A 17249-nucleotide genomic window follows, 5' to 3' on the forward strand; every position below is an offset into this window, starting at 1 on the left:
GATGGTGTTCTCCATTGCCCGTTGTCGATTAGAAATGGAGCACGATTAACTCTTTGTTTTGGGGATCTGATTCGCTGGGAGTAACTGCCAACCGCTGGGACTTTCGGTGTATAATGTGTGCTGGTTTCAGGTGAAAGCTTGACCGCTCCTGAGACTTTGTTAACGCTGTCGGTTTGGGAAAGACATTTATACAAGAATTGGAGTATTATATGTGTTCAAATTTTATTGAAAATTATTCAAAGACCAGTAGAAGTTCCAGTGGATAATATAATATTTATTTTTTCAATCAAAATATACCTCGTACCTCCGGAAAGGTGTCACACGCTCCCAAACTGCAATGACAAATGATCTGACAGATTGTGCCGCCAGCTTCTCTAGCGCATCCCTTCACGTGTTCCATAGCTTCTCGATGGTTCAAAACGGCAATAATCACGCGAGACTACCCAAGCCAGACAAAATCGTGACTCAATTAATATTAATTTCCCATGCTTTAGCGTCGTGAGAAAGAAAGCGTTGTGTGGCTGGGGCCAGCTTGCCGCTTGCGCCGGGTAAAAGATGAATGAATCAAAGTGGGGAGGAGTGTACGTATACCCAAACAAGACCGGTACTACCGACTATTATCGATGGCCCTTTGGTGCACAGTGCAGCAAACGATGCCACCCTCGCTGCTTCCTGTTCCGATTCCCATTTCGTGATGTGTGTGTGTGTTGCTTTCCCGGTTTGAAGCGTTCCTTTTCATTAACCTGCCGCGCGCGCATTCCGGTGTGGTGTGCGGTCCATTATTATGAACGGCGGATCATTCTGTTGCGGTCCCGGTGTCTGCCACCACCGGAAACGCCACCAGTTGGGAGTGGTGCACGTGTGTGTGTGTGTGGGCGCACGACCACCGGATCCATATTTACTTTGGTTCTTGTGGGTTTATTAAACCTCCCCACACCGTGTCTCGCAGTCGGCACAGGAACTCACGGAATTTTATTTGGAAGAACTGCGCCAACTCACGAACTCTACTTACCTGCTGCTCCTTCTCCACTCGCGGTGGTGGAGTGCCACAGACATGCGAGCTTGTGGCTGAATTATGAGCAGTTGTTGAGGTGTGGGCTGCAAGCTCCAGTTTTTTTTGTGTAAAGCTTTTTCGTGCTTCACTCTCGTTTTTAAGGCAAGGCTAGAAGGTGGAAGTGAAAGTGAAATATCGTGTCGGATTGTCTTTGTTATGATGCTAGAAACTTATTTTTAAGTGATTGCTTCGTCGTGTTGTGGCAGTGAATCAGACATCGTTATCTTTGTTGAATGGTGCTGGCTTGGGAAGTTGTCACTATATTTAAAAGGCATTGTTGTTTCAACACGCTGTTGCATTTTTTCCAATTTTGAATATTTTGTGTTAATTTTAACTCTTCATGTGAGCTGTTATTAATAGCTACGTGAAATTGAGCATTAGAATTTATTACTTCATGCCTTTTTGCTTGCGAATTACACCATCATTTTATGATAAGATTCATTTTTTGATCATAAATCCTAAAAATGATGTTTTCATCACAAAACATTCTTCTCCGCTGTGATGAAATTAATCGCAATTAAAACCAAACGTGCTGCTACGTCTATCGCTTTCAGCGTGTCCTCCATATACCATCGGACGGATCGGCCGGTGTTGCTCAAGCGCCAATTGTGCCAAGTTTCCTCCTCGCTGTGTGCGCCCCTCGGGGCAGCCAAAATCGTGCCGCGGAAAATGCCGCTGTAGGGAGAAAATCATAGCTCGTGGCGAATGAAGCGAAAAGCGTTGTGCCATCTTCGATCAATTCACTGCTGCTGCTTCCCCCCGATAGAGAGAAGAGGTCTGTGCTGTGCTGTGGGGTGGATGACTCAAAGGGGGAGTTAAGAGTACCCACAGTCACTACTACTATTTTCGGTGCAGTATTTTTGTTTGAAGAGGACTCAAACCGAGATGGGGGAGATCTCTGTTAGGCAGAGCCATCTATAAGAGCGATCGGAGAGAAAGAGAGAGTGTGTGACGACCATCATTGGAAGCTAGTGAACCAAATCCAAAAGAAATGTGTTTAAAAAAACCGTTCACTAGTATGGAGGATGATGTTGATGACGTAAGGAGGGAGAGGACTCGATTTTGAGAAGCGGTTGGTCGAAAATTGCCGCACAGCGCGGCTAGTTTTTATCGAGCGGGGCGGGGGCTGCTGCCATTCTGCCTGAGCGAACGCAAAATAGACTTGACAGTGTTGGCGCAGCAAGAGCCAGCCGCCACCAGCGTGCCGGTGCGGAGGACGCAACGAAAATGGAGCAAGCTGTTTGTCCTCCAACGGGCACCAGCGAGACACTCGCTCTATGTGTGTGTGTGTGTTTCTACTGGCCGTCGAAAACGGTCGTTTTATCGACATTTTGTCGCCGCTCGTTCTAATGCGTTTTCAGTGCATTCTCTCGGCGGCGCGTTGCAGTCTGAATCGCCTTTTTGTAGAGCGGGCCGGAAGGTGTGTGTATAACGTCCCCGTACAGGGCATGCGCACACACACACACTGGATGCCCGTTCCTGTGCCTCCCAAACACCTCTGCAGCTCTAAAATCAGGCACAAGCTGACGTGGTTGCATGGAGTAGAAAAATAATAAGCAGAAAATATATCGAAAATAAAGAACGAGAAAAAAAAAGAACAAATGTTGAGTGTTGTGAGGAGGATGGAAATGAGTTTTCCATGTGTTGTTGTGCGAATGTTCGTGTGTGTGTGTGTGTGTGTGTAGGTGGATGCCACATTTCACCCGTCACAGTTCTTCCCCGCTTGCGGATGATGCGGATGAAGTTTGAAGCACATCGTTAACAACGTGTTTTGGCGCAGCAGCCAGCAGCTATAGAAGGTGCAGTCGATGGCGCAATATCCTTATGCAAACCATGGTGCAATGTCATCAATTCTAATTTGATGCTGATGACGATAAATAGAAATTAAATTGTTGAAAAGAAATGACTGCGAGAAACCTTCATTTAAGAGCTTTATTTTAGTGTATTAAAGGGTTTTCACGTTTGAATGTGCACATAATTATTAACCGCCTTCAATATGTTTTTCAATAGCTGTTAAATGGTGTACTTGCGTCATAGTAAAATTTCAGTTTTTACACATGATTTTAAACACATCACAAAGAACAGTCCAACTCAGCTCGAGACGCGTTGAAAATCGTGTGAAAGAATTGAAACATTAAAGGGTTTTCCAAGTCAGTTTCGAATGTAAACATTGTTATTCAACGCCTCCAAGATGTTTTTCAACAGCTGTCAAATGTTGCACTAGCTTCATAGTAAAGTTTCAGTTTTTACACATGATTTTCAACACATCACAAAGAACTGTCCAACTTAATCCAGCTCGAGACGTGTTGAAAATCATGCTGTAGAAATTAAAAATTATTATGACGGAAATGAAATGTCAGATCGATGTGGAACAACATTTTGCATGCGGTGAATAACAATGTTTACATTCGAAAGTGACTTGGAGCACCTTGTATTGTGATGCAAATACAACATTTGACAGCTGTTGAAAACAGTCTCGCAGGCAGTGCGAAATGTTTGGACATTTACTCTGACAACCCTATAAACGAACAATTGAAAATTAAAGTTTGCTTCCATTTCTTTGTCGTTTTGTTTGTCACCATCAATCTAAAGGATATCAACTTCCTCTGCTCGCGACCACCGACAGGGGCCAGCTATCGATCCGTGTACCGTCTAGACCAGTAATGTGTAAGTTCCAGACATCCGATAGCACCTTACTGCGGGTGGCAGCAAAGGGACATTTTCTTTTGTTCTCGAATTTGGTAATTTATGCACCGGATCCGGGCACTTTGACGGCACCTTGGCCAAGGGCTACGGGCAAAAAGACGTCGCAAAGATTGGTGTAGCATTTAGCAAACTAAAACTCTACCGGTGGTTGGTGGTGGTGAAGCCAATGTGAAGGTTGCTTCCGGAAGGAAGTTCCGTTTCATGACGCCGTTTAATTGTTTGCACCCAGCATAAAGCACTGCTGTTGTACAGCGCACAAAGAACGAGCTGTGAACCAAAAACCAACCTCTCATACACGGCACGAATCTTCATGTGGTGTGTGCGTTTAATTCGGCCCCGCAATCACGACACAGCACACATCATCGAGCGCGTCATGGCGCAGTGGTGCACGATAAAAGGTGTTTGAATAAATTAACCATTCACGGCATTGATGGCGGCGGGCCCGTCAGCTTCGCTTTGTTTGCAACGTCCACGAGGAAGAATGAGGAAGTCTTATTAGAAACGGCGGAGGTGACTCAAAATCAAACTCACTCAATCGTTTCCCGTGTTTGATTTGCGGTGGTTTTATGTTGATTTTATTTTATTACATTTTTGTTTAATAAATTGTTTTAATATTTGGCTGGTCATCCGAATTTATGGGGCTGTTTTAAAATACAAATTCTCCAACAGCTTACCAAAGTTGGAGATGATGTGTATCTAGAGTTGTAAATAAAACCTTGTGCCTGTGGTGAGGAGGTGATGCGCTGGTGGGTGGGTTGATACGCTCCGGTAAGATGACGTTCGCTTTTGTTTCGTATGACAAATAAAAAGCGTGTTTGCTGCAGTGATAATAGCATAAGAAAAGGAACGTGACTGGTGGTGGTTTGAAATGTAATACCTATAATCCTCTGGTGCTGGTGTGGCTTGGCATCGACCACGAGATTCCCAGCTCTCCCTCGCCGTCGTAAAACCGTTCCTCACGTGTACACGTGTAAAATAAAACAAAATGCAGCAGGTGTTGAATGGATCAGATGATTTATTGGGACGAGCAAGTTCACTGGCAACCATTGCATGTGCGCTGTGCCGTTCGGTACGGGTGTCATTTTGATAAACATTCTTTTTTTGTTGTGAAGTGAGTGAAGTGTGTCAATCGTATTTTTAAATGTATTTTTTGCCCTGCGCTCTGCGCTACTGATAGAAGCTACTGTACTGTGTGTGTGTTCTTTTTGTATGTTTTTGCTAAGCTTTGAAGCGATTTATTCGTACTGTCGTTCCAAGGGCGAACGCTCGAATATTCGATGTCGACGTTGTGATCGGTCCCGTCCAGACGATTTGTCGGGTTTGATATGGCTTCTCTTTCCCTTTCCCGATTAAATTAATTACAATTTAAGAGCGATTGAATGTTGTAAATCAATGCAGTTAAAATAATACTAATCGGTGCTGTGTTTTCTATTCCTCTTTTCTCCATTCTAGATGACTCAACTGCAGAACAACATAGCAAGTGAAACGACGACGATACAGTAGCGGCCATAGCCCAATCAAGCTATTGCCAGCTTGCCGGTAGCATTTCTTTGCGGGCGCTGTTAAGCCGACTGCTTAAGGGGCGAGACGTCACAATCGAAACGTCTTTGCTGTGGTGTACTCCGAAAGGGTTTGAAAGTGTGTTTTCTGGTGTGTTTCCGTTAGGCAAATCGGTTGCCAGGAACGCGGGAACGGCTCCACATCTCGTGTCAAACCTCCTGCGACAAATCGATAAAAAGCGACAAATCGACGACAAACAACAAAAAACAACAGCAAAAGAAGAAGAAAATAAGCAAAAAAACGAAAAAGAGTATTACAATATTTACGACCCTTGTGCAATTTTACGAAGGCGGTTCAATTAAACAGCCGCCCGTAGCGGTAATAAGGTGTAAACTAACCGTGCAAAACGAAAGAAGGAGTGTGCTCCGCGAGGGAAGCGAAATTTCGTAGCGAAATTGATCGAGTTAAAGCCACTAGTGAAAGTGCAACACAGCCCCCCCACACAACAACAGTGATCGAAAGCGAGAAGTTAATTGAATTTAACGAATAAAAGCGGCTTCTCTGTGTCTTTTTCTCTCTCTCCCCCCGGTGTATCGGTTTTTGGGTAGTGTGGTGTGTGGTGTGTCTGCCGGGCGGTAGTGTACGCCTTTGGCAAGTGTGTCGTAATCGGCTAGTTGGCCTGTGAAAGTGGCCTAGTGTGTGTGTGTGTGTGTGTGGATTGTGTCCTTCGGGTCGTGTTTCCATCAGCGGATCGATCGGTGGCGGGAAGGAGTAATTGCAAAGGGAGTGCCACTGCCGACAGCGGGAAGACTCGACGGCTAGCAGCAGCGGCAGCACCACGGACCAGCCGGAGGAGGACGTTTTTTATCTACAATTATCAGCAGATCAAAACATGAAAATGGTGTTGTCACAACGGCAGCGCGAGGAGCTGTAAGTTTTACTGGCATTTATTTTATTTATTAATTTTCTTTATTTTTAGTGCCAACGGGAAGAAGTTGTGCCTAATTGAGTCTGATTGTCTGAGTAGGAAAAGAACGAACTTCCGACGTCCCCGACCCACTGTTAGCTTACCTCGATGAAGTGGTTGGATGTGATTTTCCTTCCGCCTGGACATAGGCGGCGTTCTTAAAATAGCTCCACTGTCCTCAAAATGCAACTCCCCCGCCTTTCTTGCTCAACAGAGGCGCGCGATGGACGAGAGAAGTTCGGCTGGTTAACTCCACTAAGCTAATCGTGCTTGAAATCGAACTGCTTTTCTACACACACACACACACACACTCCATCCTGTGCCGCGCGCGCAGTCCTAATGGTCTGGTCGGATCGGGAAGTGTGTCATGAAAATAATGGCCTCACACACAACGGTGGCCGATTGATGGGGGAGTTATTTATATGTTTTGGTGTGTATGTGTGTGTATACTTCACTTTCACCTATATTTTGGAGCACAGCCCATCATAGCGGAGCGGTGTGGCCCCCGCCACTTTTAAGCAAACCCGGTGAAGGGAAGTGTGAAAGATTGGCTCGTCGTGGACGTAGGGACGGGCGAGTCTAGGCGTCAGGAAGGAAGTATTAATTTTCTGATGGACTTAATAGACTTCTTTTAGGCATTAAATTGCTCTTTTTACTGCTACGCCGGTCGTGCCTTCGCTGGTGCGCGCTTGACCGTTTGAGTGTGAGCAATTTCGTTAGGAGCATTAATAGTATTAAAGACGCTCACGTGATTTATTTGCTTCGTAGGTGGAATTGGTTTCTTTTAGATTATGTTTTATGATTCATATTTCAACTAAGTGATTCTCTTAAAAGTATATTCAGGTGTTGTACAATACGCTACAACATAAACAGCTCGCTACAGTTGTTGTTGAGACATTTAATTTCTGTAAAAAGATTACTCGATCGTTTTTTTATTGTTATTGCACCTTGGTCACGATATCGATTAAAATGCGCATCGACAAAATCGCTCGAAAGTGGGGAAACAACGTGCCTTTGCTTTTTGGTAGCACACAGGAATGCATTCGTTTAAATCTATTACACACGTGCGAACACGTTGCTCGCCCAATCGATCGAGCTTTTGTTTGCCTTTTCACACCAATGCGGCATTGTCAATCTCTTGTTTCCTCCATTTGGGGTGTGCGGTCGCTTTGAAATTTATTTCTGTTTACACGCGTAGGTGTAAAAATACACATTTGCATTGGGAAGGCAAAGATGCAACACCAGCGGAAGCAGGCAGCGCTTCAGTGGGACAACATTTTAATGCCGCACGATGTGCGTCTTCCTAAAACCATTCACATCTTACCTTTGGAGAGAGATGCGCAACCGTTCGAAATCGACTGGCGATGATGGGAAGAGCGCTCTTCTTCCGATCATCCGAAGCGCGTGCGTTTGTGTCGCTATGGAAGATGTGAAGGTTTTGTTTGGAAGCGGCTACCCATCGTCGTCGGATTGGTTGTCGTTGGGTATTTCTATAAATCCTCCCCTCGGTTAGAGCCGAATAGAAATGGACGAGAAATGCGCCGTCCACTTCCTTCTTCCCGCCCAAATGGCAGTGTCTTTTTTTACGGCTGCGCTGCTGCTGGCTGGCAGCTCCTACTCTACAGGCAGGGGCTCCGCGCTTATTGCGTGTTACGAAATGTTGGAATTTTTCGGTGTGTCTATATATGCGCCACGTGTGCATGTGATGGGAGTTTGGGAGGGTGCGTGCGTTTTTTTGCTGCTGTTGCCGTCTGTATTAAACCCATATAAAACATCCAATTCTGTGGAGTGTGGAGAAAGGCGTGAGAGGAGGGGGTAGTATGGGGATATTTTCCTGGCCAGCGAATAAAATCGATTGGGTGTAGAGGGACAAAAAACACGAGCTCGATGTGAGAAGTGTCTGTCTGGCACCGTCGTTGTCGTCGCATCATTCAGCGGGAGAAAAGTGTCATCCGGTCGATCGTACCTTAGAGGGAAGAGTGTTTGATCGTTGCGCGTAGTTGGTGGACTGATCTTGAGTTATGGCGGGATGCTGCTGGTGGTGATAATTGCTTGTCGAAAGTGTTACTCTTTCGATTAACAATGTGAGTTCTTTTGGATAGTGTAAATTAATGTAAATTAAATTAATATCTAATATATTTTAAAGATTTTCTATACAGAATCGTTTTTTGGATATTGTGGTTGGAGATATGGAAAGCCTCTTTTTTGGTAAATGTTTACACTTTTGGTCTGCCAAGCATATATTCTGCTTTGTTTATGCCCTCTTTGGGCTTAATTCAACTGTTATGAATATTTTGCCATAACTGGTTTGTCTTTCATTAGTCTTTAAACCTATCCAAAAAATCAGTACAATGTACAATGTAGCCTCTAGCATTAGTCGTACAAATGTCATTGCGGGCAAGGCTTCTACACTATCTTTACCTCAACAGCGACGCGTTTCCTTCCTGCGACGCAGTGCGCTTATAAATTGAGTGTCCGTGTGTTTGTGCAGTCAACCGATAGGAGTTTTACTATTCGCTACGCCGATGACGACCGAGAGCCCACTACCAGTATCGGTTACTTCCTTTAGCGTGACTAATCTCGCTTTTTGTGCGTATTTCGAAATGCCAGCTGTCGGTCCAGCACACGAGTACGATACAAATAAGGAACTGTAAGCTAACAGTACAAAAAACATCAATAGCTAAAGAAATAGCTTATTTCAAGTTGCTTAAGTTGTTATGTGATAGTAATAATTGGCTTGACAAATGTTTTGCCCAATGCCAAAACGCTCTTACACGCTGTGCTTTGCGGGATAATGGATTTAAGCTTGATGTCGCGTTGAACAGACGAAACAGTGATAATTTTGATTAAATGTGTCCATTGTTTTGACATTCCTGATATAGTGTAAATAAATAATGAATACACTACGCAGAGGAAAATGAGATTTCAAAACGTTTTTGACCCACTCTGTCTCGCGTTGGACGGCACTAATTGTTCGTGTGCCTCGGGGTCTCTTCCTCTCGATGGATTTGGTACAAGTGTGAGCCTTCGCGCACGAAAATCGATGAAACGCAGCCAGCGCCATCTAGTTGTGAGCTAGCGCGACTATGGGAGCGTTACGAAGCGTTACGAACCTTCTGCGTGTAACGCTTGATTGTGAAAACGTGGTGTTGATGATGTCGCACTCTTCTTAAATTTTTGAAATTGTATATAATATGACAATGTACTGCAATTATATAAATTTTTTTATTAATAGTTGAAAAGGTCATTTTATCAGAAGGGAAGTCGAATTTTACCACGGTTTGTTATCCTCTTATGTAATGTATAGGTGAGGATCGTACCTAAAAGGGCGACTTTCGTACCTAAAAGGGCGAATAGTTTTCTCCCATTTCATCTTATTGATTGAGATATACTACACTTTCACTCGCTTTTTGCAACTCTCATCAATAGTATGACGATGATGCGATGACGTCACTGTGGCCACGCCGTCACAGGGTTCAGCAGTGATTACCATGGGAAGAAACGATGGTGAGAAACGGATCGTGGCAAGAAGTTGAAGACTGTGGTGCGTCATATCAAATAAGGAAAAGGCAATTAAACGATGTAAGCCGCTCGATTGTATAAGAGTATATCATTTGAATCAATCTTAAGCTTATTTCACACGCTATAAATGTGTCCATTGAATCCGAGCGAGCAGCGAAGACGAACGAAAAGTTTTATTGTCAAATTTGACGGCATTACGAATTTAGATGCCTTCTGTGTTGGTATGTGGTCCCTGAAAATGATTTTTGTTTAGGTTTTTTTGTACTTTTATTTATTAACCAATTTACTTTCTAATTCTATGTCGATTTGAGCGTAATGGATGCTGCTAATATGAATTACAGCGTCAACACTGTGGAGGCTTCTAGTTTATTTCCTTTTGTAATCTATTTACAACTGAGCGATTGGAACCTTTCTTTTTGCCTTTAAGCAATGTGAAAAGTGTTCATGATATATTTTTGGTCGAATCATTCAATGTTAGTAGTAAAGGAAACGCTACAACTAATCTACAGCGTAAATTGTAGTGTTATGCCGTGGGTGTTACAAGTAGTACGCAAAAACAAAGTAAAATAGATATTATATTTTCTTTCAGCCATCCCTAGGAAGTTCTTATCACAAAAATGGTATTTACAAAACAAACCAACACAAAATCACATGATATCCATATTCAGTCTTTCAGAATAAGGAAAGTCATTGTTGCTTCTTGAGCGGCAGCGACTCCACTGATACCACTTGTTGCTGCTGCTGGTGTTCTTGCTGGCAGGAGGCTGCCAGAGCTGTTGCTTCCTGCTGCGCCGCCTTCGCAGTGGCCTGTTTGCGGTAATTTTCCAGATAGAAATTCATAAACAGCACGAAGAATATGCTGGCGTTGCACAGCAGCAGGAAGGTGATAAACTTCGGGAAGGCACAGTCCGTAAGCAGCGCGTTGATCGCGTGTCCGATGCAGATAACAAACTGGGCCTAAAACAAATGGAAAGCAATGGGAAAATAAACAAAATAGTGGAACAATTCAACCATGGGCGTTGTGATTCTATGCTGAGACCTACAATCTGTAATTCGGTTAAAAACTGCTTCCAGAAAAGATACTTCTGATAGCGGGGTCCCATCGCGGACAGCATGTAGTAGAGGTACATCAGCGTGTGGACAAAGTTGTTGATAATGTTGGGCAGTGTTGCATTGCCACCTGTTAAATAAGTTGTAAAAAATAAATAAAAACAGAGAAAAAACATCAAAAACATTATGCATTCAAAGATGCAGATCTTTCGCTCGGGCACCGACGGACCCCGATACAGATTGGAGGCGACATTATCATACCTGCGAGGAACTTGGTCAGTATCCAAGCCTCGATCGGGGTGAGCGAGTGGTGGTACAGATGGAGATAGGAAATTTGTGACTTTTTCTTGCGCAGCACAAAGAATACCGTGTCCGCAAACTCGGACAGCTTCGAGAGGTAGTAGATGTAGCAGAGGTTGAACATCTGTTTGTGAGACGAGATGATGATGTGTGAGGTGTTTGTGTGTGTGTGTGAAAAAGAAGAGTAAAATATGCAGATTTGATTAGGTATTCCATTTTTTTGAGTGGAAATGTTTTTTTTCTCCCTCTTCTATTCAGCAACTTACCCGTCGCGATAGTTGATCGTCACTGTAGTCGACCGGTTGGCATGTTAGGCTGTACCCGCGTGCCCAACCCGCCATCAAGTGCTGCGGCGAAAGCAGATGTCGAAAATGGCTTTGATTTTCCATTACATTGGGATAGGGACAAGGGCACTTACCTCGTAGAACATGTAAGCGCTCAGCAGGACCTGGCCGAGGTTGTAGTAGAAGAGGGTGTTGGTAAGCTGCATCGGTTTCCGGTCGCGCATGTACGTCGGTCCGATGATCAGCACCCAGGCGAGGTAGGTCAGCACCATCCCGACCGTCGGCAGCGGATTGTCCATGAAGGGAAGCTGCTTGGCGCGTGGATCTGGCGCGAGAGAGGCGGGTCGTTAAATGAGTGTTTTGAATAATCGGTTAATATATACATTTGTTAAAAAAATCAGCAAATCAAACTACCGCTAGCTCTCTTTTTTAAGCGATAAAATTAGAACCGTGAACGCAGGGACGTCCACCATGTGCCTTAAATCTCTTAATAGTTGCACCGCGAATGCAAATGATTCAACGAACGGTTGACGCAGAATGCGTTTTCGATCGCCAATAACAATCTGGCAAAGGTAGTATGGGGTGTTGTGTTGTTTGTCGCCATCCAATACCTTCGAAACATGAAAAAATGAAGGTCATAGGCTGGTCCAGACTAGGTTCAGTTGACCAAGCTCATCAATAATCATAAAATCTATAACTGCGAGCAAAGCTGACGACAACAACGTTTGTTTAGAGGTAGGTTCGAAATGGAATCGCTATCCAGTCGAGACTTTTGATTCATTCAATCATCTTTCAACGAGGCGCAGAGGATATCCATTCAAATCACTGTTAGCTAGATGAGGATGAAATAATTTCCTACAAAAAATAATCCCATTAATAGTAAACCTTTTGATTAGGCATGAATTAATTGATTAGTTCCCTTCCGATCTAAACAATTACTCAGCAATTTTGCTTTAGAAGCGATGCTAAAGATATTAAACACGCAACGCGCCTGCTCAATCGATTAATCTTAAATGTTCTTGAAGGCCTATCAAATGTCGGCAAAAAATGTGACCTTCCTAGGCAGAGTTCATTTACATGACTCTGTGAGAGGCACTGGCACTGGAAGCAGCTCCGGCAAACAAAAGCACTGTTGCGAAAGTTTCACTACAACGATAAATGTGTAAACCGCCAAATAAACAATTTTGGTGACAGAATTGTAGCGGAACACAAGGCCATCGTATGCTGAACGATGTAGGTCCAGCAGGATACGCTCGTTGTTGACTGGCGTCAGCAGTTAGCAAACACATGACTTTCATGGACCATGGCCATCGATCTCTCTCCCAAACAACCCGCAAAGCGCGCCAGAGCACATGGTCAAGTTTATCGACCTGAAGACAAATGATATCAGCGAGAGCGTGGAGATCATGTACATCTTTTGCAATCTTGCTGACAGATGACAAATACGGGCTGCCCTTCTTCTGTGTCGCTGCTTGTACATTGCATAACTGGTCCATGCAGAGCAGTGCGGATGTCGTTGTTGTCGCTTGACAAAGAAGGGTAATTAGGTATTATGATCCGCGCGAAGATCCATAACTCTCTCACTTGGTTGGTTGTAATCTTAAGTTGTGTTGTTTAATTAGGTCAAGCTCACGGTGACAGAGGATCACATTTTGGAGGCTGTAGCTGGTTAAATGGCTCCATCATCATCACGCACACTTGAACTTGAGAAAGTGCTGCTGTCGCTCGGAGCGGCCTTTACCATGAAGCGCAACCCTCTCGCAAGCGATAGTTGCAATCGTTTTGAGCGTCGCCGCCGGAGGACAATATAAGCATAAACTATGAACTAACATCGTACGTAAACTCTTTTGCCCGAGGCGATCATTAAAAGTGAATGAACATATAAGACATTAACTGCCACCGACGCGTTCAACTACGGACGCTGCACTGGGAAAAGAGGTACATGATTGCTTACAAAGCAGAGCAGTGCCTAAGCGCAATGTGTGTTCCTCGTCGTGGCATTGATTGAGTTCAGCGGTTAAGGTTAGCTTTTCGGCGTTTGATTGAAGGTTTGGCAGTGCAGAGGCCTTTATGCAAACATTCGGGGATGGTTGAGAAAAGTGGAACGCTTCAAACCTTTATGACCATATCTTAATGTACTGAATCAATTAAAGATATAGTATATTTCGGTTTGCGAATGCTAAAATGATGTTTATGTTTATGACATAATCTGCTAAAACAGGCCCAAAATCGGCCGTATAGATGCTAGATCTTTGGAAACCCCCCTTTTCCTTGGCGTTCTATATCTAACATTTTACCTAGACATATATTGGATTTAGCATTAATAAGCCATTTAGGTTTAAAGATATCTTGAAGATACTCTTAAAACATTACATGGATATTGATTATTCATGTAGCAGAAATTGTAGATTCAACTGAACACAAAAGTGTTTTGATTGATATCACAAAACAATATAGCGTTTGGAGCTTTGGATATGCCATATCAAGTCTTCTTCTTCTTCTTCTTCTATTTGGCGTAACGTCCTACGCGGACATGCCGGCCTATACAGACTTTCGAGACTTAATTCATTACCACGCACATCCGGGATAGTCAATCCTTGCTACGGGGGGACGGTCTATTCTAGGCTGGAACCCATGACGGGCATGTTATTGAGTCGTTCGAGTTGACGAGTGTACTACGGGACCGCCCGCCATCCCCTGCTGAATACTGAATACTTATTGCTACATCGTAATTGAATATCGATGTACATGTGTCATGGTATTTGGGACCTGAGTGTGAGTTTTATGTGCTCTCAGTAATTACCTCCAATGAGATCCTCCACCAGATTCCAGTATCGGTCGATTAATCGCGTCCAATTGCGATCTGCCTGATATTCGTCGATCGCCAACTGCATGATGTAGTTGGACGCCAGCGTAAAGTCGGTAAAGTTGTCCCTTACATCCATGATGTGAGCGATAATAATACTGCTGCTTCGCTGCTGCTGCTAATTAAAATAGCTTAACAGTGCCTTCTACTGCACTTGTTCTTCACACGCGCACTCGGTAGAACTCTTTGCCTAGAATGTCAGCAGAGTGACCTCAAACCGCGCTCGTTATAGTCCACGAAAACCCGCTTAATGGTGTACTTTCCGGTGCGTCTCACTGTGTCGACTACAGCGCCACATCTGGGTCAGTGGTGTGGTATCATCGTCAGCCAGTTCTACGTTGACACAGTTTTCCGAATGCAATCGCGGCACCTTCTTCAATTGGTTTTCACACTCATTCGCACACTTATCGGCACACGCGTACATGCACACTTGAGAACTTTGGAGTTTAGAAACTTAGCACAACATTCACACACGTGCTTAAGCTGCTCAGAAATTCGATACGATCATTCAACCCAAATCAAACAGAGCTGAGCTGCGAACTGAACTAAACTGCTCGCGTGGCTTGTCGAGATGCTGCTGCAGGACTACTGCTGGCAAGTCATTTTTCCGCCCGGAGTTACACTCCGCTGGTGTATCGGAATTGGAAAATTAACAACTCCCTCCCCCCAGTGAGCAAAAAAAAAAGGCAGCCACGACGCATATGACGGATTCGTTTCCCACCCCTTGGGCCTTTTAAAACGATTATGGTCTCTGGTGTACGTTCTAAGAGCTGTTTTGCAAAAATCACTGCAGAAATATTTCGGCAAGCGAGCGAGCGGGCGCGCGAACGAACGAGCGAAAGAAAGACATTCCCTCTCCCTTGCCGAGTAAGGTGTCGGTGTGTCGCGGTCGTCTTTTTTCCTTCTAAAACCTTCCAAGGACGATAGCTTTTGGTTTGGTTCGTAGGTTGGTTTTCCCACTCTCCTCGAACGCAGCCGAGTTTCCTCCGCCGCCGACCGCTGGGGGTGGTGTGTGGGGTGCGTTTGATCTGATGAACGGTCGATCGGTGGCGGGCAGCAGCGGTGGTAGCGTTGTTATCCTCCCAAGCGAAACTGCAAGAACGAGAGGGAGAGACAGCGAGAGAGTGCAATAGACCAATTCACCCCAACCGTCGACCTATGGCACGAGCGCATAAGTAGAAATATATGTTTTTTTTTTATATAAAGCAAAAGGGAGCATATCCTCCCTCTCCACACACTGGCACAGTAGAGCGTTATAAATGTCTCCCCACTGCCATACGCTCTGCTCCGCGCAAGAAAAACTCCTTCCTTTGATGTGTGACGTATGCAATCCGACTGGTACGAAAAGGGAAGGGATATGGTGGTAGAACTAGTGAGCGCAGCGTGCGCCTTACCGGGTGTTTGGTGTAGCGGGCGCGGCGTAACGGTGACACACCACGACGACGGTACATCTGTGCACGATCGCGTATCGCAGATCGAGCCACACGGGCGTACGCCGTCCCCGCTTAGATGAGTGTCCTTGAACACGCGGCGCGGCATGCGAACGGCAAACGGTAGCCAGCCCGAGCGCTCGCGCGCGCACGCTCGTGAAAACCCATTAGAAGCTGCCTTCTTTGCCAAGCCAGGCTGTAGTAGATGTCTGGATTTGGTGGTTGGATGCTGCCCTGAGTGCAGTTGCACTTGCACCGAAAGAGTGCAGCCGGGTAGAACGATCTCGATCTGCTGTTGTATGTATATACCATGTGGAACTAGCAGCTTGAAGCAGGTTGGCTGCTCACAGCAGAGAAGACGACCCTCCGCTATGTGTGGTTGGTTCTTGTTTTGGACGGTGGTTTAACCTGTTCCTTTTCGCGGTTGCTGCTAGTAGTAGCCCCGTGTTAGTGGTTGCTGCCTTTGTGGGTTTTCAAGATCGTACGCTTGAAATTGCGCGCGGTTTTTCCTCATGTGTTTTAGGCATTAGGCAGGGCGCGTATGGGATCGATTTCTTGCTGTTTTGCAACCGTACATAAAGCGAGGATGCAAGATGTCACTCCGGCGATTAGAGTACAGAAGAGACGGAAAAGCTTTGTGTGTGTATGTGTTTCTGTTTAGTTAAAGAAGGACGAGAACTGTAGAAATAAATGACAGTTGCCTGCCAATGCGTAGGTTCGTCACTTTAAGTCTTTCGTGTATTTCTTTTACAGGGTTTCCCACGATTTATTGGTTGGTTCCCACGATTTATTGGTGCGTTCCCACGATTTTTTGGTCATTTCCCATAATTTTTTGGTAGCAACCCACGATTTATTGGTCGGTTCCCAAATATTATTGGTCGGTTCCCAAATATTATTGGTCGTTTCCCAAATATTATTGGTCGGTATTATATTATATTATATTTGGGAACCGACCAATAATATTTGGGAAACGACCAATAATATTTGGGAACCGACCAATAATATTTGGGAACCGACCAATAAATCGTGGGTTGCTACCAAAAAATTATGGGAAATGACCAAAAAATCGTGGGAACGCACCAATAAATCGTGGGAACCAACCAATAAATCGTGGGAAACCCTGTATTATTTGCGTTTGTAAGACTCTCTTTGAAGATTAGTAGTGGTAAACACATGTCAAATCAATTCTCCAAGTTGGGCTTCTCTGCTTATTCGCTTTTTATTCGTAAAAAATAAAATGACATTATTTATTTTCTTAATTTAAATTAACTATAGATTTTAGACGAATTAGATGAATGATTCTACGAAATTGATTCAAATATCCTGTATTTTTCCGCCATCACTAATGGCGTCAAAGCTTCCACCTTAATGCTTCATTTAATGTTCGTGGGAATCAAAAGACTTGGCTGGTATCTAAAGTATTTATTCATTCCCATCATATAATATTCGCTAATTAGTTGTTCCGTTGATTTAAATTTAATTTGGAAAACCCCCAAAACCACAATATTAAGATATAGTTTTATTGCGCTAATGAAGCTGGGCAATTTTTGTTGTTGTGTGCCATCGCTCG

General features: G+C 44.3%; 2 protein-coding genes across 9 annotated transcripts in view; one reads left to right on the forward strand and one right to left on the reverse strand.

The window, feature by feature from the left end:
• LOC120955008 (lissencephaly-1 homolog) overlaps positions 1–17249 on the forward strand; it is a 233112-nt gene that overhangs the window by 206015 nt on the left and 9848 nt on the right. For 6 of the 8 annotated variants that reach the window (XM_049609817.1, XM_040375452.2, XM_040375451.2 and 3 more), the window contains one exon: positions 5213–6190. In XM_049609817.1, coding sequence (XP_049465774.1) covers positions 6153–6190 — 38 coding nt within the window. In that variant the 5' untranslated portion in view covers positions 5213–6152. The remainder of the gene's footprint in view (positions 1–5212; positions 6191–17249) is intronic. The other 2 variants (XM_049609818.1, XM_040375454.2) reach the window with 1 other exon arrangement.
• LOC120955012 (elongation of very long chain fatty acids protein AAEL008004) lies at positions 9882–15436 on the reverse strand. The gene is made up of 6 exons (XM_040375457.2): positions 14187–15436; positions 11518–11708; positions 11366–11446; positions 11061–11223; positions 10793–10929; positions 9882–10706 (listed from the first exon to the last, which is right to left on the reverse strand). Exons 1-6 carry the CDS (start codon positions 14326–14328, stop codon positions 10437–10439), a joined length of 984 nt encoding a protein of 327 aa, XP_040231391.2. The 5' UTR covers positions 14329–15436; the 3' UTR covers positions 9882–10436.

The sequence above is a fragment of the Anopheles coluzzii genome, chromosome 3 (genome assembly GCF_943734685.1).
Source record: "Anopheles coluzzii chromosome 3, AcolN3, whole genome shotgun sequence".
Taxonomy (NCBI): domain Eukaryota; kingdom Metazoa; phylum Arthropoda; class Insecta; order Diptera; family Culicidae; genus Anopheles; species Anopheles coluzzii.

Coding starts and splice junctions, on each gene's coding strand:
- LOC120955012 (XM_040375457.2), bottom strand. CDS start 14,328: ATGGATGTAAGGGACAACTTTACCGACTTTACGCTGGCGTCCAACTAC. Junction 11,709..14,186: donor GGTGGAGGATCTCATTGGAG/GTAATTACTGAG, acceptor CTCTCGCGCCAG/ATCCACGCGCCAAGCAGCTT. Junction 10,930..11,060: donor ACTGACCAAGTTCCTCGCAG/GTATGATAATGT, acceptor CTTATTTAACAG/GTGGCAATGCAACACTGCCC.